The 26,490-nt window shown below is 36.6% G+C and overlaps 1 protein-coding gene across 4 annotated transcripts; it reads right to left on the bottom strand.

Annotated features, from left to right (window-relative positions):
* Positions 1 to 766: 766 nt before the first annotated feature.
* LOC126873914 (peroxidase) lies at positions 767 to 25,457 on the bottom strand. Of its 4 annotated transcripts, XM_050635281.1 has the most exons (15): positions 25,187 to 25,410; positions 24,840 to 24,946; positions 13,663 to 13,790; positions 10,837 to 10,972; positions 10,543 to 10,736; positions 6,618 to 6,794; positions 5,893 to 6,089; positions 5,110 to 5,305; positions 3,654 to 3,851; positions 3,429 to 3,576; positions 3,146 to 3,302; positions 2,908 to 3,078; positions 2,235 to 2,433; positions 2,011 to 2,116; positions 767 to 1,937 (listed from the first exon to the last, which is right to left on the bottom strand). In XM_050635281.1, the coding sequence occupies exons 3-15, from the start codon at positions 13,784 to 13,786 to the stop codon at positions 1,832 to 1,834; spliced, it is 2,109 nt and encodes a 702-aa protein (XP_050491238.1). In that variant the 5' UTR covers positions 13,787 to 13,790; positions 24,840 to 24,946; positions 25,187 to 25,410; the 3' UTR covers positions 767 to 1,831. The 4 variants fall into 4 exon arrangements, with proteins under 4 accessions (XP_050491238.1, XP_050491237.1, XP_050491240.1 ...); XM_050635280.1 differs by lacking the exon at positions 24,840 to 24,946 and having other exon boundaries at positions 25,187 to 25,457; XM_050635283.1 differs by lacking the exons at positions 24,840 to 24,946; positions 25,187 to 25,410 and adding an exon at positions 23,461 to 23,627.
* Between the last annotated feature and the right edge of the window lie 1,033 nt (positions 25,458 to 26,490).

Here is a 26,490-nt window from a genome sequence, read left to right as displayed (position 1 = left end):
CATCTTCCAATGATTACATTTGAAGGAACTAATGTTCTAAAATTTATTTATTAAAATATCCATGAGGCGTTCCTGTTTCCATTCCATATACAAGTATTCGAAGATTATATATTAACCATAAAACGCCTCAAATTTCTGATACAGATTTACGGTACACCGTATTTCATAATATCACATAATATAATTAATGTTATGATTAAATATGTGAAAAAAATAATATCATCAAATATTCTATTTTTCAGACGACGCATTTTGATTAAAGTTTCAATTTCACGAAGCTTCTTCTATGACGGAAGATTTTACCGATTTGTGATATAATTTTTAATTAATTTCGTTATCTGTGAAATAATTTGTAAGCGACGATGCCGATCTATATTTAACGTCCTCATTATATGTGATGAATAATCGAAACAATATATATGTATGCGCATGTAATTAGTAATAATTAATAATAGGAAGTAGAAAGATAATAGGAATTTGCTAATGAATTTCGACGATTTTAAATACTATCTGTATTTAATTTTGCATGAAATCTTGCACATTCGATATGACGTATATCTCGATAAGAATTTTGTTCCAAAACTTTTTGATTGTGAACCCTTTGAATGCGATCGTTTCGAGATTAATTCGATATTCGCTCCTTAATAGGAAACGTTGCTCAGACGGTCGTAAACATGTGTAAGATAAGAAAGTTTATTGAACGTGTTGGGATAAGTCGTAAATTCCATTTTACGCCAGAATATATTGCAAATAAACGGTGACTTGATAAAGCATACAGTAATATCATGTGGCAAATTAAAGCATTGTAACTTCAATAAATCACGACAAAATGTTTCTCTTCTTTCATTACGATGATTTTACGAGTCAAATATAAGCATCATTCAATTTTCTAAATTGTTTCTTTTCTAACAGTCTATGACATTATAATAAAAATCTACTCGATATACATAATTTACGATGTACATATTATATCCACATTCGTTTTATTATAAATACACTAATAATAAGACAATTATGAAAAACGTAACATTATATGTTACAAAATTTTATGTATACAAATTTTTCACGGAATCAACAAACAATTAGTACCTTTTTTCTGAACTGAAAAAATATTTGAAATAACGAACTATGTCAAGTTTTTTTTTTTTTTTTTTTGGAAGCTATCTTCATCTTAAGTTTAATCTCTTATCTATCGCCGATACCGATATTTGTATCATATCGTAAATTGTTTCAGCGATTACGAATGGGAACCACCGATATTACACGACATGTCAATTCATTACTTGCAAACATTATTGGAAAATGTCGATCTGCCTGCGATTTCAAACACGTAAGATCACGCATATTTTTCCCCCCATTGCAATTTTATCATCTGTTATATCGGATTAAATTTAGCTGAAAAGTTACATATAGGAAAAGCACGAATTTTTTTCACTTAAAAAAATATGTAAGTGTTCAGTTTGGTATAGCAGACAGTAACGTTCTGTATCTACGAGTAAACGCATTATCAACGCTAAATAATGTAATAAAAAATTGTAGGCACCGTGTTCCACGCTATACATTTAAAATATATCTTTTCCCTTATGAACCGTTGATTTCTTTAATTTTCCGATTTTTTGAAAATATCGAAGCTCGAACTAAATTAAAAAAAGTAATGCATTTTATTAATAGGACGTAAGGCACAACTTGTATGATTACATAAACTTTTACAAATTTACATTAACTATCGATAATACTTCAGGCGTATGTGTATCGTTTAAATAGTGTTCAACGGATTGATATTTGGTAATACGAAAATTATTCCGTGGAAACTGTTAATCATTCCTATTTTTTAAAATGGGGGTATGGTGTATTTTTGATTTGCCAGTTCCGGGGCGTAATCCTTCCACAGCGAAAGATCTACCGACGGAATGTTGTCGCAAATCGTGATAGGATTACTGAAATTAATGAAAAGACTTATTGGATGGGGCAGTTACGAGGCGTATCGTGATATAGAAATAGAAAACTTACGATGCAGATACTTGCTGGAAGCCTCTTAGTTGCATGCTTGTGATGTGATCGCCGTTATCGCAGAATAATCTTGATATACTGGCCTTTCGAATCTCGTTCAATTGCTCTGAAAAAGCATACAAGTCGCACACTTGTAAATCTTTGAAAAATCTTTTTTTCAAAATTGAGAATCTTTATCTATTATCTGCGAAATAGTGAAGTTGACGAGAACATGAAACATTTACCTATAGTGAACGCTGATTGGTGGTCACCTCTTTCGTACCAATAACGATCACCCACTCGTGTTTTATAGAATTGTCTGGTAAGGATACACAAGAACGTAGGACCGGAAAGTGTACCCGGCACATGTTCTTCCAATGATCCTCCGACAGTCAGTTCGACGTCATCAGGACTGGGATACAATTCAGACAACTTTGCCACGTTCTATGAATAGAGAAATTATCGTATATATTTGTTACATGATAATATCATTCCAATATCAATTCACAATGATAATTGTATCATCGTGACTCTTTATTAGAATTTATCACGGCTTCGTTATATAATACGTGTAATTCATCGTGAACTTCTGCCCTATTACGCGATAGAAATGCAAAGAAAAATAGCGTGAAATCCTACTATGAACTGTGTAACAAATAAATTATCTTGGATCTTGATTTTAGTTATAGCTGTTCTCTGTAAGACTGAACAAATGATGTTGCACGATTGTTTCGTAATTCCGGTAGTCTCGTTAAAATATACTTATTCCGATGAGAAGCGAACACACGTTTATTTCATCTGAAAACAACGAATATTTCCTACATTTCCATCTAATATTTGCGTTTCATCGTATTTCGGAAGTTTCGAGCCAAACTTATTGGCAATTTTGGATCTTCTCTTTGGAAAATATGTACCTACCGAGGGAGAAATATAATCTGTGAAGTCAGTAAAGTATTTCGCTCTGGGTAGACCGCAGTATTCGCGGTAGCTGTTGTATGACGCGAGGCCGTGATCGCGATCCCTCTGAATATCTGTTGCGCGAAGGTCAGATCCCAGTGGTCTGTCGTTTCTGAATAAGAATTCCGTGATCTGAAATATGTGGAAGTTGAAAGGTTTGACTTATCTTGATCGAGATTCGTTTAAACGTTTCATGTACCTCCGCGTCAAAGAATTGATCGCTGGCTTTTTCTGGCTGATAAGACATGCCTCTTGTCAAATCGTCCATATTGTCGCATTCCTCGATAATTCCTGGTCTGTTGAAGTGATCGCTCAGCCTCAAGGCATCGTTTGAAAATCGCTGTTCGTTCACCAAGCTGAGATTCGCGAAACGAGAAAAACAAAATTTTCTTCTTAATCTTGTTCGCTTTCCAATGAATTTATTTTGTTCCAATCCGATTGGAATATCGTTATACTAACTGTGATAATACTACTGAACTTACTTGAGGTAGCCGGCGATAAGGGAATGGAAATATCTAAAAGCTGCGTTCGAATGTTCGTTCAGAACACTTGGATTTACATTTTTATCATAGTCGTTTACATAGCCCTTGGTATTGTATAAAATCTTATTACCATACGTGGCCTGAATGCCTAGATACGCGATATTTACGTAATATTAATTATCGAATAAACAGATATTTATTAATGTAACGAACATGTAACGTTACCTAAAAATATTGGCAACCATTCGTAATAGGAAATGTGTTGATGTTCTGCAATTACAATACGCCGCGCCTCTTGGAATATCGTCTCATCCGTCCAATGTGGATTTAAACGAGCTAAAGCATCAGCGACGCGATTATGCTCCCTAAGCAGTATTATTTGCAAAATAGTCAGCTGGGGATTCTGATTAACTCGCGTGTCTCCTGAAATAAAAATCGAATCGTTCGTTAATAACGAATAACGAAGATACATGAAACACGTCTGGCATGTTATTAACTACAAGCGGAATGTTTTAGTACGCGTTGAGTCACGACCCAAAGGAAATAATACAATAACAGGGCAAAGAGGATAAATAAAAATTTCAAATCTTCTAATTATAGAGTTATTTAGTTAATATCAAACAATAGCATTTTCGAAAACGACTTATATAAGAAATACATACTGCAGTTACCACTTATGAAACCAATTTAACAAGGAAATCTTTGTTTTAGAAAGAACAGCATGTCAGTGTAGTGCAATACAGTTATCACCTAAAGGAAGAATTTTAAATAACTATAAATGCTTATGTTCGTCTAATAAAAATGTCAAACGTGATAAAGAAAGGGTATATTTAATTGCAAAAAAAAATGGATTTAAAGAATGTAATAAATAATCAACGGTGCCAATTACACCGTACAGCTGTCTAGGAAAATATTTTACTCAAGTAACAAGAACCACTTTCACTAACATCATATTGATAGTTATGAATTATGAACTCATAAACGCTGGTAATCCCAAGATAATTAATTACATCTGCACTTTAATTATTAAATGCGATATACTAGATTTTCAAGATAACAAGTTTACCATCGAGCTATGTATGTAATATTTTTTCTTTCATTAACCAATGCCCACTTAATAATTAGTGGCTATAAATTTCTTTATCTCCGAAAGGTATCTTTTAATCAGAACGTTGCCTCGTGTAACGCTGTCGCTCAAAACTTGGCCATTAGTCAATGCTTAACGGTACTTGACGTATTAAAGATTATGTTTAATGGTCAGTGAGACAACCTGTTCGAGTAGTTAACAGTTTTAGTGCATAAGCAAATGATAAGACGAGCGACACGTGAGCGTTCAGGTTGAATATGAAATTACCCGAGTACAACGTGTCATTGAACGTGATAACAAAATGTTAATGAATTTTATTCTTATATTACACAATTAACGCTATCGACCATTTTACGTCTTAATCGCTACGAGAAAATAATTATTATAATCATTTGTTATTTGTTGTACAGACATCGGTATAATATGACCATTAAGCGTTTTAATTGAAAGCTGTCAGTGATTTTTTAATGAAAATAATTTCTTCGTTTTGTGATAACCGATTGCGTACCGATTTCTTGTCTATTAGTCATGGACATTCGATCGCAAATATTCATTGCGATCGTATTGCCGCAGCGTGATTTCGTCAATGCTTACCAGCCTGATAGCAAATTTCGTTAGGATCGGTAGTTTCACAAAGCTGGCTCTTGTTGGTTGCCATAGGTGGCCATTCTCTGTTGCGTCGTATCTCGACGTTCATGCGGCCGCCGACACCGGCTCGCAGACTAGTCGCCAGCTGATCACTGGATCCATAAACCAGAGAGAGGTCCAAGAAATGCGTTACGACGGTTAACTGAAAGATTTATTTTACGACATTCTGAAATTCCACGGGGGACCGAGTAGAACGCGCGCTTAAAGAAAAGAATTAAAACGAGTTTTCTGAGAAAAGAAGTTTAAAGTTTCTTTAACCAAACGTTACAGCCGCTGTGGTCGGATAAATTAAAAAAATTGCAATTTCGAGGTTCGTGAGTTTAGAGGAATTTATTTATTTTTTTTTTTTTTTTTTAGGACTAACTTGATTTTAATCCAAAAATTAGTTTCCCTCTTCTTTCATTTTTCGTTTCTTCAATTCCTGTATCCTTAATCAGATACATATCGTATTACGCTTGAATCATCGACAGTAGAATCAAAATAATTTGTAGACCGTGAATGATAGTGTGGCACGGTGTATCGGTAATCGATAGAATGATTGATACGTCCGTTCGAGTAGACAACTAACGCTTTCGTATTTATGTTTATGCGAACTGATTATGTTTCTCAATATTTTCACGAATCGAACACGTCGTTTTGTATTCCCGAGGATTACTCTCGATTTCCGCGGATGAGGTAATAAATGAAGCAATGAACCACCAGACCTATCAAGTGTAAGAAATAGCAAACCTGTTCTGCTGGTTTGTATCGAGATGCACAACTGCGGTCAAGGTCGGTTGTACTACGAACGAAGTTGAGACATCTTATATTGGCCTTGCTGTAGGTGGGATCGTCGTAAGGTATAATTATGGGATAGCATTGACCGTGAAGCAACAACGGGTCTACCAATTGGCCATCCTCGGTACAGCATTGCGTGGTGTGTGGTTCTGTTGCATAAAAGTTCGTTAAAAGTAAGGCAATTGGATATCGATAAGGTCGACATAATTTTGAAATATTCTATTAATATTTCCTATACGTAAAAAAGCTACTATGAAAAACCTGTGGTGATAAAAAATTTTTAATATTTTTCCTATACGATACTTCTCGGCTTATTCCCGTCCTTTTTCTTTTTGCGATTTAACCGTGCGTTAATATCAGAACGCAATTTAGTCGCAATGTTTTAGATTAGGCGCCTACGTACGCTTTTAAATGTCGGAAAGCACTCTATCGAAATGTAACGTTTAACTTGAAACCAGTTTTAAGAACGATTTAATAAGCCGTGATCTATCGCCGATTAATCGATACCTTTGCTTGATAATTAACATTTAAATGTTCGTTTCAATCACACGGGCTGGATTAATCGCGCGCTAACTAGAATTTTATTTCAATGACTGAAGTTTCAGCAAGGTAAAAGCAAACATAGAAATGAAAAGTGGACTTATGACGAAAAGAGATGATAGAAAGTTGAAATTTACTTGATTGAGTAGTTCCGTCGATCATAGCCATGTCGTGAGTAATAATTTGTCCCCATTGCATCGCTACCAGCGTCCATACGTGATCATCGATATCGACTTTGGGAAATAACGTATAGCTAACCAATCGAGAAAGTGGTAATTCTGCTCCAGTTACTGATTTCGTGGGCGATCGTATTCCTGCATAAATTAAACGTTTAATAGCGACTATGGTATAGTAACAGAAAGCGCACGAAGGTGATATATGTATGCGTGTAATACGAATTCCTTGCTTTTGGGATTTCATTCGATTCGTATCGTTGGCAAAATCGAACGCAAGCTTCGTCGCATTAACTTTCACGTAATTTTTAATTGACAAACATCGTCGATATTTTGCGTCCAATTTCTGTCAATGTATTTCTATGTAGACTTTCTTGCCTCTAGTCGTTATTTCTTTCGCGATACTCGATATCCTCTTTTAACTAACGTTTTTCAAACCTCGTACCACGTATGTAATCTTACAAATAAATATAAGTTTGAAAAACAATAATAGAGAAAAGAAGGGCAACGCAAGACGGGGAGGAACGACGAGAAGGAAGCACAGGGAGTGGAATATAATAGAGTGGATAAGAGGAGAGGTAGATATACAGGGTGGTTGGTAACTGGTGGTACAAGCGGAAAGGGGGTGATTCTACGCGAAAAAAGAAGTCGAAAATATAGAATAAAAATTTTCCGTATAACGGATCTCACCGTAGATCGTTGTCTCGATGGAAAAATTAAAAAAAAGAAATTTTTTATTCTATATTTTCGACTTCTTTTTTCGCGTAGAATCACCCCCTTTCCGTTTGTACCACCAGTTACCAACCACCCTGTATAAGAAGCGAAATAGGCATAAGAGATGTGAAACCGAAAGTTCGTCCAAAGCCGAAAGGCACGGACTAAGCAATAACAAATAATAATAATAATAATAATAAATATAAGTTTGAAGAATATAAAAGTTTAATAACTATAATAAAGTTAGATAAACCTAAGGACTCACGAACGTGTATTTACGAGCGTGTCGTAACTAGCAGGTGTCGCGAATACTTTTTCATTTAGACACGAACGATCGTAAAACACTGTGACTTAATTAGTTGCTTCGGCGTGGATAACACAGATCGCACACATTCTAATTCCGTTTTGGAAAGTCGAACAATTGCAAAACTTGTTTGTCGCGAAATCACAGTGTTCACCAACGATTGTGTAATGAAGCGGGATGCGGTCCATTCGTCATTCTTGCATTGGTATTTCCAACACATCACGATTTGATATTTCCTTGTACAGTTATTTCCCCATCCACCAGCCGAGAATGTTAAAACTGTCGTCGTAAAGGTTAATATCGTTATCCTATATGATATTCTTAAGCAATTTTATCGGATTAGCGTGTAAGAAACGTCGTCCCTGCGAAGCTTAAATTTTACGAAATAGCACGCTGATCGTTAAATTCTCTCCTTTGACCAACAGCTACTAAACGATTAATAATTACGATAGAATGAGGAATTGCTATGATACAGGAGTATCGAATCCTAGCGATCTGTCCATAACGGAAATAACAACTTGATTTTGATGGAAAGAGTCGGCGGCACGTGGTAGTTTTCACGTAACAAAAATGTGATAGGGCTATAAATTAGATACGATACGAATCTAATTTCCTGTTACATAAATTTCACTTGGATGTTTAGTTAAAATATTTCATCGCGCGGATAGATAAGGCAGTAAGCATTTATTCGACTGTCGAAAATGAAAGGGTAGCGATAAAAGTGTATGAAAGTTTCATACGTTCGTGCGTATCGATATACGTTGTAAAGTTTATAAACGAGAAGGAGAACTAGTTCCTACTTAAGCGTGCCAATCACATTTGCTGCGTTTATATCGTTGAAATCGAAACAAGCTTGTGTGAAAGTCGCTATTTGTCATGGGAGACGTCGTTGAACGTCAACCGTAGGAACAACAGGAAATTTCATTGTCCATGTATCGAATTATGCGTATAAAAAAGAAAGAAATTCCATAATGCAATGCGATATTTCCATTTTTGATAGAAGCAAACTATATCACGTGATTTATGTTCGACACGCTACTAATTCGTCGTATTCGACGATAATGACAGGTTTACAGCTGAATTCTGTAATGAAGATAATTACTAGAAGCAAAGTGTCAACGTTGTTGTTATTACACTATACAAAATTATTTGTTTACAATTCTCAATGAGAATTGATTGTGAAATACATCCAAATAAAAAAAAAATTATACAAAATTAGAGCCTGTTTTCACTTGCCCTGATCAATGGTACAATCAATCAATGGAAGCAATAACAACATTTTTTTTCATGAAACAATGTCAGGTTTTTTTTTTTTTAAGGATAAAAATAATCAACGCCTAATAATCCAATTTATTATAGAAGTTTGTTAATTCCGTCGATAACGTGCAACAATCTCGAAATCGAAGCAAAAACTAAATAATAAATAAGTTGTTTTCGATTTTATCTCGGTTTATTTACATTCATGCCAATGCTATACCATAGAACTATATGCTATAATTTTGCAAGAAAATATTAGAAAACAGTATAAGCACGTTACATAGTTGGACTTTTTACTTTTTGCGTCATGCTCGTTTCTACATATAAAAAGGTGCACTTATCTGAAATCTCACCTTCCATATCCGAGCAATCGCTAGTGAATTTGTTTACCTGTCCGAACGCGTTATTTGTAAAATAATCGAGGTTGCCAAGTATAATACGGGTTTGTTTCTTCATAAATCTTGCTAGAAGGTAATCCTGACGTAATTGATTCAAATTAATATCGAAATAACGATATTACTCCACATTCTGTAGGTGTCTGGTATCAAAGATTACTATGACTATGCGGACCAAGTAGAAATGGCTGAAGGAATTCGGATCGTAATTTCCTATTTCCTTTTTTTTTTTTTATCTTCATACGCGATAAAAATCTATTCACGGAAGGATATCGTTGATCCGAGGAAATCGCAGATTTTGTATCACGATCCACGTCGGCGTGGAATAATTTCGTTGAGTCTTTTGCTCGTTTCGTTACAAAGCGAAGTGAAGCGTGACCGCTGGAAGGAATCGTACCGATCGACGTCAGTTTCGAAAAAAATTGCCGAGAATTTGCCTCGACTCCCAAGTTCTGCGAAGCATTACGTCGATGGAAATCAAGTAGCACGATATTTCGACGATTTAATCATCAGGAAGTTGTACGATTCTCCGAATTGTATTTTCATTTGTACCTCGTCAACTATATACTTACGTAATTCTGTCATATTTTTGTGTGCGTGAGAAAGTATCTTAAAAGCGTAAACACAAAGGAAAGGAACGTACGAGAAGAGATATTTAGCAAAAGACAACTTACGTAACGTAATTGGTTAAAAAATGTGACAGAAGAAGGTGTTTCAATTTCGTCGAAACCTTCTCACAGTCGTCAGGGATCTTTTTATTTGGAACACGCCTTACCACGTTTAACAGGGGAAATCGACGAACAGTGGAGAAAAAAGCGTTCGTTATGGTAGCGTAATAAGCGGATCGTCGCGAATAATTGTTCGTAGTTATTAAGTAAAACGTTGACTGACGGCGTGCGTCAGAACGAATTAAATCGAGCTGTAGACAGTGAAAGTGACGTTCGCTGAATTTTATATCGATTACGGAAGTACATTTTTTTCTCTATAAATCAGGGAAACAGCGATACAAACGATTGAATAACGCATAAATATAAACGGGCGAAAGGCGCGTTTAAATTTAATCTAACGGTTCGTTCAACGATTTTATCCGATGTTACGTGTCATATATCTTTTTCGTTTTTATAGAGCGCACGAAATCGCGACGCGAAGAATTTAACGAAGACAAATAGCTGGAACGAAGAAGTGGAATCGTTGCGAGTTAAATCTCATTCGTTCTTACCATCTCCGTAATTTGGTGGCAATAGCCGGCCGTATCTCGTGTTTGCCATACCCCACGTGGGATTCCTTAGATTGTTGCAAGAGCCATCGTACGTTCGATATCTCGCTTTTTCACAAACGCGCGGGAAAGCATCTCCGCACCTGATCTCTCGATGAATATCAAACGTCGTGTTTCGCCCAATGTCGAACGATACGCTTAAATCGTACGGATAAAGTCACTCTTACGCCAACAAAACACGAACTTAGTTCCATTTATACGCATACTATAGTCGTTAACGATCTGTTTGATACGTACCTACTCTGTGGGAAACTAGAGGAATATATATGGGAAGAATAAGGAAATGAATCATACGCATTTTCAAAACCGTTCGTGTAACTAAAGGTGTAGGTTGTTTCCGATCCTTCCAAATCCGACAGTTTCTCCTTGTTTCCTGAAAGAAAGATGAGATACCGATTAGAAATTGAATTGGCTAATACGTAGGTTACGTGACTCTGTAGATCCCTGGATTTTATTTTTCATGACTACTTTAAATTAGTTAACGCGATCCATTTGGATTTAACATTAATTAGTACGTTACGTAAACCTCGACTGTAGCGTTAGTTGATTTTACACGATACAGCGAGACACGAAAATTATCTGCGTACCGCCGTTACGTGCACTTGCTTCAAGAATTCCTTCCAAAATAAGAAAGGAGAAAATGGAAATATTATAACGCGCTAAACACCCGCGTTCGCGTACCGTGTGAGTTGCCGATTGCCAGTGACCCGCCGGAAATACAATTTTCAATAAAGAAATCAAGATATTTTCCGATACGATCGAGATAAACGCACAGAATCGAACGATGGTTCCGCGATAATTTTACTTGGCAGTTTCAGCCATATCTAGATCGAGAACACGAATTTTACATTAGCCAATACGTATCATGCGCGTTCTATATTCGCCAGTGTTTCTAGTCCATTCAACGCTATAATGCCTAATTAATACTCTGGTTGATATATCCCTATTGATCAATTAATATCCTGTGCATTGGCCATCTCTGTGTTGATCTGAGAGCGTGTTGTAATTAAATCGTGCCTTTCGATCCGCTAACTTGTTTCCCAGCTCGTTTACCCGGAACCTCGGTAACCAGTGCGTAACAGTGATCATTCTAATCAGGATAAAGGGATTTATTAATACCAGCTTTATCGTGTTCTTCGTATATCCACACGTATCAGGTGTAGGTAATCCCGTTTTCTCACAATGAAGATGCCACACATGGATCAGCGTTCGATTTCTACCTATTTCTACCTATTTCTACCTATTTCTACTTACGCCGATGTATGCAAGTACTTGTTCGATGACTGACGGATTTCTTACGCGTTTATCTCGCGCATAACATCGAGCTGGCAACTTGCGCTACATGGAAAATCGTAGGGATTCAATGTCGACGTAATAGATCGTGAAACACGCTCGTTGCTACGGCCCGATGCCTTTCACCGCTTTTAGCCGCAACGATAAATGTTATACCAACGAGACAGATCTTATCGATGCTGGCGCAGCCAACTCGGCAAATGAACGAACCTAGTCAACTGCGTACGTTGACTATAGGGCACTTGCTAAACTCTTGGCCGAATTTGAATTTCAATCAGCGCAGCAAGTATCGCTTTGGACGCTGGCCAAATTGCTCGCGCCCTGTTATTTACACCGTTGTGGATGCTGCACCGCTGTCCCGTGTCCCGGCAACGGTTTTGTAAGTAGCGTTTTGATTTGTCAGCAGCGGGTCGCGTGAATCTGCTCCTCCGCTGGTAATATCGAGTTACGCGTTAAGGATATCGCGACGTAAATATTATAGGAACGATACTTTCGCTTGTGACCACAGAAAAGGTTTCCCGAAAAAAATTACCGATATTCCGGCATATTACGATACTTAAGGAGACAATCGTTTTCTATCCGGCCAGCGGTTTCTTGTTTTTAACTTCCACTTGTTGCACAATGAACACGTTGCCCTAGTTCCTTTCGCTGCATGATCTTATCCTTTGCCTTGATTTATCAACGCTTTGATTGCCGTTCGAGAAAGCAGACGCAATGTACGAAGAAAACGCCTAACGTTTTAAAGGAACGCGTACAAGCGTGTCGTTTTTCCCCTCTTTCTTCCCGTGTTCCTGTCCCTTGGCCCGATTCACGATGTCGCTTTAATTGATTATTAGGAAAAGCTGAAACCTCGTACAGACGTAAAAACACGCTGAGCATTGCGAAAAGCGCATAAATGTTTAGCATGTATCTAATATTCCAAGAAGTAGAATGTCGCTTCATTAGGCAGACACGCCATATAATTTGCCTGACCATATACGTATTATGAATTGCGGTCAATTTAAGTATAAGTATACGTTACGATAAATTTGGGTTAATTCCGATATCGATCCAGGTTTTTTCTTTGCGCTGTACGCGTGCTCTTGATTATCGGTATTTTACTCGAAAGTATCACGGACCAAGTATCGATTAGTTATCGAATAACCATTCGACGCAGCAGGAATTTGTATTAGCATCTACATACGAATGCCGTTATTAATGTTTGCAATGTTATGTAGCATATAATATATTCGATGTTTTCTTCATTTTCTACTCTCTTATTGCCTTTGTCGATAATATTTCAGCTTCTGCTTGATATTATTATTTTAAAGAATTTTTTGCAAACAAGTTAATTTGATTTAACAAGATTTCCTATATTTTTTTTTTTTTAATCTCAATGCCTGATTATTTGCTACTTGCTAGTAATTCTTTCTCTATCTTTGTTCCGGGAAATATAAGAAATTAATGCATAAAAGAAAATGCTTGGCATTGCGAAGCACGTGCACTCAAGTGTTTAGTTTCTTTTGTCAGTTTAGAATTCCTATCGTTTAATGTACAACACCTGGTTGTAATAAATAGCACGTGGTTTTTAAATATTTGAAAGTGTCGATAAAACGTCGTGTCAATTTGTAGTAACTCGTGAAAGGATTGCAGCGCAAATATAGGTTTACGATGCTAAATTGCGCTCATTGTGCGTCTAAAAAGTGACTATCGTTTGAGTTATTACGATCGCAAGCTGGTGATTTTAAATAGTTGAGATAATGTCGCGAGAACTGTATCGAAGAGCCTTACCTGTATTTTCTGAGAATTTCTCATCTCCGGACGTGATATTCTTGCCATTCACTACGCTTGCTTCTTTTGTTACTAACAGAACGAGGAAAGTTGTTACAGTCCGCCATTCTCTTCGTCCCTTCATGTTTCTGAAATATAGGTCGAGATCGTATTAAGAAATTAAGTAAGTGGAAGCTGAAAAATATGAAAAATTTCCATCAATTAATATACTCGTTCAAAGTATCTCTTAATTCTCAACTATGTAGTAAATAAAATAATATCTAAGTAATCTAAACTTTTATCGAACATCGATATGATCAAACGATAAACGAGATATCGAATTTCCTCTACGAACCTTGGTTATTTTCGAGGCAACTGGTTTAAGACAAGCTTAGTTGATAGTTTTCAACAGGATTCGGTACGGTTGCGGTGGAAAAACGCTGTCTGAATATAAGCGGAACGTTCTACTTTCAGGATAGCAAGATGCTTATACGTATACTTAGATATACACATAAATGTATTTCTTTACTTTATCTTTCTACGTTTGTTTAACAAATATTTTTCCAGTTTTACCAGCTACAGCATGAACGAAACGACTGAAACGGAATAATAAAATCTACTCTTTTCAAAGAATTGAATAATAAATTATGACAACGTCGATATTTCGACATGCATCATATATATATATATATATATATATATATATATATATATATATATATATATATACATATATAAAAGTTGAATTTCTTGAATGGAGAAATCATTAATATTACACGATTAAAATGTACGAAAATTTAATAGACCTATAAGGAATATTTATAGCATTTGAATCGTTTTATTCAAAACGGTAAACGCTTTTCATAAATATTAAAAGATACAGACGTTACTCTTGTTCAACATTATTTTCACCTGTCTCGTGAAATGTGGTTTTTAAAAGTTTACGTCGTGTTCCTCTCAGTTATTTCAGATCCGATTCGCTACTGAATGCATGCTATTTCAATGCGCTTATCTCGTCTTATACATACTTCTTTTATTAATAAAAAGAAAGAGACATTTTCGAAGGTAACGCGTGTAGTGCCTGAGACGCGTTTAGGTGCATCTTGTCGCGAATATATGCGTTCCAGACGTACGTTCAAATCATGCACGATACCATCCCTTGCATGTAAATAAGCAAGCCAATTACACTTTGCATGATCTTGCATATTCTCCTGCCATTCTATGAAACCGTAGTAGCTTCCCATTTTTTTTTTTTTTTTTTTTTTTTTTTTGAAAATCGAACATTTAGAAATTGCTGCTGGATTGTTGTAGGATTGCCGTTCAAGTACGTAGGAAGAATAATCCGAATGTGCATGTTAATGTACGTAGAGACCGACTTAAATTGCTGCGAAATAAAATAAACGACGAATTGTGAAATTTGTCAATAATTAAAATTTTCTTCCAAGCTTTTATCCAATCTGTAAGTACCACGCGAAATAACTTGAGAGATTTTTAACGTAGTCGTATTTTATGTCACGTATCTATATGAGGTTGGAAAACTGGTTTCATTAATATTGTAATATATCTCAGTTTACGTGACGGAAATAATTACGAGATTTCAACCTACTAACCAACTGAATATGTATCCTAATTACGGATACACGCGCTTACATTGTTTACGTTTCTGAAAAAGATATAATATATCGCTATATCCAATTAGAGCTCTTTTATCATCCAAATCTACGGAATAGAATTTTAGAATTCCTTTGTAATTTGAAAAATATTTCGTTCGTTAATTCTTATGTATTGACATTCTTATAAATATCATTCTTAATATCGCGTAACTTTATAACGCAGAAAAATCATATTTGTTTCTTCAACGGACGAGTGAAAATTTTTCTCAATCGCCACAGTTTGGACAAACACGATTTGCTACTCAAATATCACACGCATATTTACGTGTTTTATTACAATCAATTATATTGCACACCAATGAATCACGATAACGCGTATTTGGAAAACGAACGATATACAGCTTATGATACTGAATGTAACAGCAAGAACAAGATCGTATATATCGGATATACGTTTAGGTATAATCATTCTCTGTTAGGCTTCCTACATTCAAGAAGAGATCTCTTTCTCTCTCTATTTTTCTCTCTGTGTATTATATTAGGTTGTCGAAGAAGTTTCTTTCCTTTTATAAGGAAATAATAGACGCACAATGTTTTTTCTTTTATATTAGTTTATTGAATTATGCACGAACGTAAGAATAGAAATAGAAAGAAATGGATCATACCTACTTCGATAAAATAATATAAAACAGAAATTGTCGTTTATCCATTATCAGCTGATGAAGCGAAAGAAACTTTTCGGACAACCTAATACTTAGCACGCGACGAAAATACCGACCGATTCTCTATTCTCACTTTCATATTGAGCACTTTTCTATCGAAACAAAGTTGCGTAGCTGACCAATTTTGCAGTGACGGTGCACGAGAAACTCGGCAACTTGTGCGCAACGTGCCGCGAACGCCTTCCGGTTGCATGTCACCAATTTTTTCGTGAATTTCTATCGGAACGTTCGTATATCTTTCGATTGTACGAATGTATTCGATTGGTTTGAAGCTGCAAATTTAAAAGCATGTAATCTAATATCATTCCCATCGATTTGGATACCGAAACTAGCGAGGATGGTCATCATAGAGCGACTACAAATGAGGAGAAAAATTTCATTTGATTATGTGTAATTGATCGCGTTACTGTACATTTTACAGGAAATGCGAAGCTGTATTACGTCAATAATGATCGCAGAGTGGAGTACAAATCATTAGGATTTAAAGGATTTTTTTATAATTTTCTACAATTTGTATAATGTAAAAGAAAAGACGGAAGAGGTAACAACTGAAGCGATCTCCGCTATAGGAATTCCCTGGTTCTTTTTGTTGACTCACTGTTTTGGCAATGCCATGCCGAAGCGAAACCTGTTCTCCATTTATGGAACTCGATCGTTACGGGTTTCTTTTTTTTTCTAATTGTTTTTTCTAATCGATTTGCCGTCTGATTGATGAAACCAGAGGTGAACTGACAAGGTAATTGCAACTAGGTAATTTGTATCACGCAACTGGACACGCTAAATTACTGCAGTTGATTCGTAATCCGACTTACTGTTTCTACGATGAGAAATGCCGCCTCAATTTGTTTGTCCAGACTTCGGAAGGCACCGCGAAGTTGCACTACTAAAACGAACGACGGCGGTAACGTCATTATGAAAATTATGTAGGAAAACATTTGCCGAGTCAGAAGTCGGAACGAAATCGAAGCGTGAAACGTCCCCGAGGATTGTGAAGCATTGCCAAAGAAAAGAAACGCGATGCTCTTACGTGGAAAAACGATGAATCGTTCGTTGCATTTATTATCGGATAAATCGCGTGAATTTGACTCGTTAAATTATGTTTGCGCGCAACGCTCCAACTTTGTAACGCGATCGTTGATAAATTACGTGACTTCGTCGGAGTCAACGTACGTTTACTTTGTGCAGCAACTGCGTCTAAGACATAAGCACAAACCATGTCCAACCTGTGTGCAAATACTTGGTACGTTTCATCGACTAACAGAATTACGGCAAAAAAGAAAAACATTTTCTGCTAATTCATAAATATATCAAGCATATTGTAAATTAGTTACGTTTTAAATCAGCGTCGCGAAAGATAAATCTTCGACTTAACTGTAGAAGCACGACGCTGCCACGCGCGCCGGCAAATTCCACTTTCTTCGCTCGCTTTTCCGCGAGGAAATTTGCCACGCGTTTTCACGCTAATTAACAGCTCAACAGTTATGAAGTTGCATTCGGCGTAATTGCGTGATTACGTAAAGCGATTTCCATTGCCGTGAAGGTTACGAGTTTCACGCCTATTATCATCGTGTTTCAATCAATGTCGTATTCGTGATTCGGCAACGTCCGGCCGTGGAACATGTAAATGTAGTATTTTTCACGTTTCGTGAATTTTTCCGAATCGTTCTAACTTTCTGATTAATTAACGTCGCAACGATACGAAACAGGAAGGCAGAATAAGAAAGCCGATCGCTGATTCACTGTTTCCGTCCACTGGCATTGTGCAATCGCTTTATCGATATCCTCAGAGGAAGTCACGAAATCCTCGAGTACTTTTGACTTATTCAGAAGCAAAAGGAAGTGGACTGTTAAAGCAAGAGAACCATTTTCCGAGGTATACACGTATTGTGGAAAGTCGACGGCATACCGTAGAATCTTTGATACGAAAAGTGGGATAAAAGCTGAAAGGAGTCTTTTGAAATTGTGCAAAGCATCGCGATGAGACGCAAATTCTTCAGCCGTTGCGAACGTATCGTGCGCAACGTAATGCTGTCATTTAAAAATTCCAAGATTTAATAATTTGCCAATGGTTTCGGTAGAAACAGAAACGATGACTTGTTGGAAAGGATGTTGCGCGAAATAGGCCTGTGATGTTAAAAATTTGCATCGAGGCGATGTGGTTTCTTAATCGTCTACCTAAAAGGGATTGCAAAATTGAGGAGTTCCATGTGTGTTAGAAACTTTGTATGAATTGGCAACCTTGTAATATTAATATCTCTGTTATTGAAATAAATTATTGTAATTATTATAATTGGAATAAATTATAATAAATTGTTTAAGGATGAAGGACGCGAATCGGTGTCCTCGACTCGTGATCTAACTCTTCCACGAAGAATATAAACGTTTTCATTAGATAGAAGGTAAATACAATTTGAAAGATAAAGTACGAAAAGTTGGAGTAAATTAAAAGTAAGAGCGATTTTTCCTTCGAAGCTTCTTCCGCATTGCAAAATAGTACGTTTATCTGATAATAGAGTAATCTCGAACGAACTACTCGCTCGACGCGCATAGAGTAGTACGAGTTCCTAAGTGAAATGAAAAGTATTCTTTTCCACGAAGATTTACAAGCAATTTTCCTGCCACCAACAATTATACTTAACTCTTGCATTATCAAGAGTTACAACTATTGCTTCTGATAAACGCGTCACGCAAATTTACGCGATGAAGATTAATTGCATAACCTTAATTTTGCATTCATCGATCAAACGAAAGTCTCTGTTCTCTATCTGTTGCGATAAGAGAGACTACTCTCGCGAAAGAATTAACAATTTGATCATTTCTAGCTGCCAGCGACTTTACGATTATTAGTTGATTACGCAATAGTAAAGCTAAATTCCTTTCTTATCGCTCAATGATAACGCTTCGTATTATTATTATTATTATTATATATCGGAGCTTTAATAGCTTGAAAGTATCGCAAAAAGTTGTCGATTCTCTTCGTACAGGGCAAAATACAAAATCTCGTCTTCGACAACCTACGCTTTCTAACAGATGTTCGACGAATCGAAACTTTACACTTGCAGGTGTAAAAATCTTCGGACAATCCACTGCTGGTTATCCATTTAACCGAGAAGATAATTAAAAGATCCGATCTCGTGGCTTGTCTGCCCGAAACCATGCAACTAATTATATACTTGTCGTTATGAGCAATTACATTCACCTACCAGCCAGCTCACCGCAACATCGACCTGTTTGCCCGAACAAAAGCATTCAACAGCTCGTGTAACGATGAAACGACTAATTACAGGTCGTCTTATTGTTAATTGATCCACATCGACTACGCGATTATTACGAGGTATAAGTACGCTTGTTTTCGTTTATCGTTTAATTAGAAATTCAGAAGAAAAAGCAAGCTAGGAGCTGGCCATTTCCCACTCAGATTTAATCTCGCGATGTCCATCAACAAAGACCAACGAGAAGGTAGCGACCAAATGAAAATCCAGATATCATTTGCGCCACGCCTATACGACCAACAACCAATGACGGTAAAATTGAAGAGCGCTCGTATTTTTACGTATCGATCAGTTTCCATTGTTACGAACGAGTTTTGCCGATAACATAAACGAGTCTGGTTTCAAAACCGCGATAAACGGCAAATAATGTCTGATGGCAGATCGAGGATCCACCTGGTGAATTTTCTGCGGTCGGAAATCAGAATGGGGTTCTTCGATGAGAAACGAGGTATCCATCACTGATACGCGATACGTGGCGCGATTTGTGTCCCAGTTTTTTTTTTTCCTTTCTGCTGGAAATTTCACGATTTCCCGTCCGTGTGACACTTAATTACGAAAGGATGTAATTACAAGTTGACAAACTATCGATGGCAACCGTTGTCACCGATCGTACCTGTTCTTTTCAGGTGGTTACACGTCCTCAGCTCGAAGCTCTTACTTAAGCTGGAAATGGATGTAAGTTGCGATTTAATTGCTTGGTGTCAGCAGTCCTGCTGTTTGTCACTTTGCGTCTTTGCGTCAGTATCGAATAATTTTGAAACAGAGAGCTGAAATTGAACGTAATAGCCGACTGTTCTTTCTAAGTTCTGACGCGTTATTTAACGGTCGTTGAAACGTCCATGAACAAAGTCAGGATTTTTGAAATAGAAATACCATCGTAATTTCCAAAAGTCACAATTCTCGCAGCTATGTGGCTGTCGCGTTTTTATATTCGACTATTACTCATTCGACTCTTGCAAAATTTCTACTCGAATCGAATCTCGGCATTAGTATGAATCATCGATGGTTAATTTCACCTTCGAAGGAGGCGCTCTGACGATTCATAATATTGGATTTTGTTTTCGATCGTCTGCTAACTGATTCTTAGAACTCCGGAATAGTCGTAACAGCTATTACAGAAAATGTAAATTATGTAAAGTTCGCGTAATCGCTTCTCGAAATTCGCCGTACATAATTTAGTCTCATCGTTTAAAGGCTAACAACTTTCACACTCGATCGACCACCTTCGAAAAACGAGACATATGTATAATAGAGCACGAATATCATTGGTCGTTCACGTGTAACATCCCGGAACTAACGTGAATTATCAAAGCATTTTCAAAAACAACTTTCACGGAGGCTCGACCTTCGTATCGTACGGAGAAAAGAACACGTTCTATGTTAATTTGAAAGCCGCTCTAGGAATAAAATTCTAAAATCAACACGAGGTACTGTGTCGCTAGAAAACCAATAGTTTCTTCTATAGAAAGACTAATCTCCTGTCAAATCCTATTAACTACGCTTACGACACTGAAACTAATAGAAAAATGATTAAAACGTACGCGTACTATTGCGTAAATATTTTCACAATAACTTTATACCTATTTCGTCACAATATCGTTCGAACAACAGTCAACGAGCAGAACGAGCAAGACGCGTGTCCAGACGGTGAACGTGGAATTTCCTTAATGACAACTGCTCTGCGAAGATCAAAGAAATGCTAATTCGCTGGTATAATAGGAAGAGAAAGTAGAGATATGTTTGGCTATAACTTCGACCACAGAAAATGAAGTGCAATCCTGTGGTTAATTATTTCACCTGTTTTTTACCTTTTGTTCTTTTTTACGATAATTATACAAACAGATGCGTAGGAAACTAATTTATGCGGCGCAAGTCCGTTGGACGAATCAGTGCTTTCCACTTGCTTCAAATAACTCAAACGCTAAATGTAAATTTAAGCCGAGTCGGATAGATAGCGACTAGTAGATTAAGCACGTAACTGGTAATTGCAAATTGGGAATTAGAAATTATTTATTTTTCCGCGAATCTTGCGCGTTGTTGGTAAAATGAAAAATATGAAAATACGATAAGCAAGAGTTCGTTGATACATTTGTATAATTGCAATCGTGATGGACATTATAATGAATAATAGACCAATGAAACGGAGTGGATACATATCAAAAGAGGGAAGCGATGAAAAGTAATTAATGTTCCAAGTACGTTCGGTATGACAGTTTGAAATATTATTCTTCAAGTAGTATTTTACGGAATTACATTTTCACGGGTATTCGTATTTCGGCGTAAACGTTTGTTCCTACTTAACGACAAATTTATTACGCAATTTTGGATGCCCATTTGAAATAATATATATTCTCAGAAGAGTACAAATCCTTTGCTTGACTAATTAATTAATTCACGATAACAGTAATCTTCTTTATTCATCTGATATTGTTAGATTATATCCTATCAATTGAAATATTGATTTTGCAATTTTATGTAAATCAAATATATATATATATATATATATATATACGCAGAAACTAGATGTTTAATTAAATCAGCCAACCCTAATGTTTTGATTGAAATTTGAAATTTTGATAGAAACATTTAATTACCATGTAAGAAATACGTTTGTAGTTGAGCGCGTTTCCTCTACGATTGCGATCATGAAACCGAACGATGCATTAAAAGTAGACATGCAACGAATCGACGCGACGCTAATTACAAGTGTAGGAAACGAATTACGAATGTTACACGAGTCATACAAATTTCCTATTATATGGTAACAAAAATTGGGCGGGACGTAGAATTATTGCGTACGCACAATCGCGTTTATTGTATTATAAATTACCCTACACTCGTTGCTCATTATGTTATATCTTATGAGCAGTAACACACGCTTAGGATTCAAGAAGCTTGAAACTTTCCGAGACCTTATTACAATGTTACGAGTTATACGAATCACAATTGACTCTTACGGTGTCATTTGCTAGAGTCGTCTTGTAAATTGATCGTTACACGAATATAAATAAATTGCGGAAGAAATTCGAATAGCTAGGAAAGAAATTACAACTCGGTATAACATGAGACTTACTTTTACAATTTTTCTAATATCCAATTCTCTTGGGGATATCGTTATTCTTGTATTTCACTTTTAAGAGAGAAGATAGGAAATAACCTGCTCAAAGAATAATTTGAGCAAATACGACTAAGGCGTCGAGTGGAATGCACTCATAGTTCAGCTTCGGCATTGTTTAACCTTTAATTGCTAGAATCTTGGCACGGTAGCTGCCGAAATGGCAAGTCCAAGGCGTTTTCTCTAGTATCAAGTATACACTCGGAAGGAGAAGGTTCTTTTGCGCCGTTTCATCGGTCTTGCTTAACAAACGCGTTTACTAAACTCTGATAAAAATAAAGGCGAGTGTCTGGAACGTTATTCAAGTACGCGAAATGCTGGAAGTAAAGAAAGAGTTTGTAACGTTTCATTGAACAGACGTATTACTTACGCGAGATCGAAGTTTCCAAGCTAAACAAATATTTCATTTGTGAAGTGGTTTCATTTATCTAGTGGTTGTTTACTTGAAATAAATAGGTCTTTGATTCAACACGTTTGATTTCACATTAGAAAGTAAATGACTGTAAATTTACCAGTCGTTCTGTGTTCCTTTCAATAGGTTGTCAGCTTCTTGTAATTATACGAGGTCGTGTGATGCAATAACACGGCAAGGATGAGGGAATCATTTACTAGGAAAAAAAAAGTAAATGTAAAATAAACCTGTCGCTTGACATTGTTGGGACGTTCTTAGGTTTTCCCTATTCACTCGAATCTTTGAAACGTTAGCAAGTAAAATTACTAAGAGTATAATAAATTAGAAAATAAGAGAGAAATCTGAATGAAAAGACGCGTATTACGTTCGAACGCCAGAAGGAAAGCTCTACCCCCTATTTCGAAAACAAGTAAATTCCACCTGATCGAAGCTTCCACTAAAAGATACGCAGACGAGAGATTTAATCGATCTTGAAAAGCAGTAGCGTAAAATCCACCGAAACGATCGATTTTATCCATCGTATTAGCAACTTTAATACTCGAGCGAGATAATTTGCAAAGGAAAAGTGGTCGCATCGGTATCGAAAGTCGAAATACTGTTGATTCACACCGGTACAATGAATAATCGGTCGATCCGTACGGATCTGCGGTCGCGTAATTGACAGAAAATGAAACTTGAGACCCACCAGAAGATTTTTGGCTGCTCGAAAACACCGAACTTTCCAGGCCAGCTGGAACCTCGTTCGAGACGCACAAAATCGGTAATATTGGAGCGGAACTTCACTTCATACGCGGTTTCTGCCAATTCTCGGCCAATATTCCAAACACGTGTTGGCAGGACGACTGAACGAGTGCGAGATATGAGCCGAACTTTATAAATGGTGGGAGAAAGTGCAGGAGTTACGATCGTAGATCGGTAGGTACCCCACGCTGTCAAAAGCTCTCGGTCTACAAAGATTTTTAGCACCGCTCGAACCGTATACCAGTCCAATGATTAATACTCGTGTTTAGAAAGGATCACAGTTTCTTGTGATATTATTTCTTAAATAGATCGCATTGTAAAAACGCTGAATAATGTAACGATTGACTTTTCGACTGCGCGCTATCGCTCGATTTTTGCCAGGATAAAGGCGCGGACCAAAGAATTCCTTCGTACCGCTTGTTCTTTGAACGTTCTTTTGTTCGTTACTTTTTTAGGCAAAAAAAAGGTTCTACCAAGGCTGCTGAAAAATTGCCGACGTTAATTCAAGCAATGATATTTAAAACCGGTAGCTACTTGGAGAGGCGATTGTACGCTGTACGATCGTAATATGTTCCCGCCAATTTCAGTCATCGTTTGCAATAAATGTTTTACAATTTTTAGTGAATGCTGTAAGAACTTACAAGCTTCGCGTTTTCAAAGGGTCAATCGATTAACTGCGGCGTAAGGGTTCGCTCGATCGATGATCACATTTGGAGAAAAATCTTATCTAACTATCGTTGGAAAGATTACAATTTTGAAAATAAGATTATTCATATTTAACAGCGGAAATAGTAACTAAAATGTAAAAAGAAAACTGATATAAATGTTACAGGTTTCGTACGCCCTCGACGCGCTGGCAGTGCATGGAAGGATATACGAGACACCTTAGAAGCATGTTAATTGGCAATTTCAGCCGGATATAAATTAATCAAAAGGTAGATTTTAAGGTGGATAAAAAAATGACGCTTTTGTTGACAAATATGCTCTACGACGATAATCGAAGCGAAGATTGCAACGATAACAGAGAAAACGCCGGGGTTACTGTGCGAAGGAGAAGTCGTATAATAACATTCCGTTTTAACAAGACGATAAACATATTTATCCGCGGAGAATCGTATAAAATTTTCTGTTATTGCGAAACGTGGAAATCCAGTCGACTGTATTGGAAATCTCTATTAAAGTATAATGGGGTTGTTTGTTACGCGGTTAGATCGGCACGATATATCAGAGAGAATCGTAAATTTAAAAAATGTCCAATGTATATGTATGCTCGATGTAAAATTCATACGTTCGTTATTTAATATGTGGTAAAGATGAACTCACCTTATTGTTCCCCTGTCGACTATGCTGAGAAAAAAAGACGCGATCGCTCGAGCAATTCCCTTTCGTCTTAGGATTTACTTCTTCTCGTATAAGAGCCGATATCCTCGCTTTAACAATTGAACGTAATAATAATCGATCTAAAGAGAAATTGAGGGAATAGAAACGAGCCGGTTGTAGAAACGACGTTCCTTCCACGCTTCTCATCTCCCGCGATTTCCACTTTTATGAAAATCGTTTTCGCTTTGAATCAATTTATAGTCCCTATACCAGTCGTAAACATATGCACGTGGTGGTGGTATTTTAGCGAGACAGAGATGCGATCGTAGCTCTCAGATATCCATACTTACCACTTCTCGTACGAACTGGCTACGGATTTTGGGAATTGACAGATCGTCCTTGATACGAACAAGCTCTCATGCGATAAACGATGGTTAGTATTGAGGCGTGTCTTGTGTGCCCGAGCACGTGAATATTTCGTTTGTAACTGATATCTCGATTCGTTGCACGGATTTTAGTTTCACGTTGTATTAACACTCTGAATGAGTAAACTGACCTGGAACGTGTAGCGCAACTGTAAAATGAACCAAACCGAGGAAGCTTATCTAGCATGTAACGAATAATAAGCAATGCAAAATAATGTAGAAGATAAAAAAGTATTAGATAAATTTGTACATTTTTTATTCGAACTATCGTTACACTATTATCTAAATTACGGTAACAATGGCATTAACGTGGATGATTGTCTAAGTTGCGATACAGAATGTCTATTACCATCTTCGAAGTATACTTCCATTATTAAATTAAAACATACGCGATCGATAATATTTTGCGCGACAGCGATTTCTTTCCGACTTCTGCCACTGTTTCGTAATTTATTCGCTATGTGTTCCCCGTAAACTAAAAATTCATCTCGTTCTGTACTAGTTTCTGTCTTTATACATTTTATAGTTTCCCTCTCATTGCCGATGTTCTTAACGCAATTTATTTTCGGTTTTGGAAATAGGAACTTGGATTTCTGAAGTGCCGTGAACATACCTGGATTTTCTCTGTAAATCGTTTTTACGGAGACAGAGTCGACGTTACTCGATAGTTCATCCTCTTGAATCTTGTCCTTCTATAAACAGCAATAATGGTATTCTAACTATTCTAGGAAGAAGAGGCTTGTGACGGAAGAGGAGTAGGAAGAGATAACGCATATTTTATTCTTGAAAAATTAAGCGAATTCTGCGTGTGTATCTTTCTAGATACACACAAAAAGTAATTAATCGCATTAAAAATCCTTCGGAAAAATAAATATCCCCAAACGTTAAATTCTATTTATTCCTTCCTTACCTTTGTTTCGCAAAAATCAAACTAATTCATTCTTAAATACACATACTTCAACATGTTGCAGTAGAAACAACAATGGTTTGTATCCGAACCACGTTGCTCTCCGATAGAATCCATTTTTGTTCAAATTCGATGATCTTTTGTGTTCTCTTCGGAACTGACACCTTAGATTGGCAATTTTTTTTTCCACTTCGCTGACGTTAATTTCGTATTTACTTGATAAATGCTCTATCGCGTCACTTTTTGCCTTTCGATCTCTATACTGTTCACTCTTTATATTACATAAACACCCTTTTAACTGCAGATCCTTGATAAACGATAA

This window comes from Bombus huntii, chromosome 15 (genome assembly GCF_024542735.1).
Source record: "Bombus huntii isolate Logan2020A chromosome 15, iyBomHunt1.1, whole genome shotgun sequence".
Classification (NCBI taxonomy): Eukaryota; Metazoa; Arthropoda; class Insecta; order Hymenoptera; family Apidae; genus Bombus; species Bombus huntii.
Note: the sequence above shows the minus strand (reverse complement) of the source record. Positions and strands in the feature narration are given on the sequence as shown.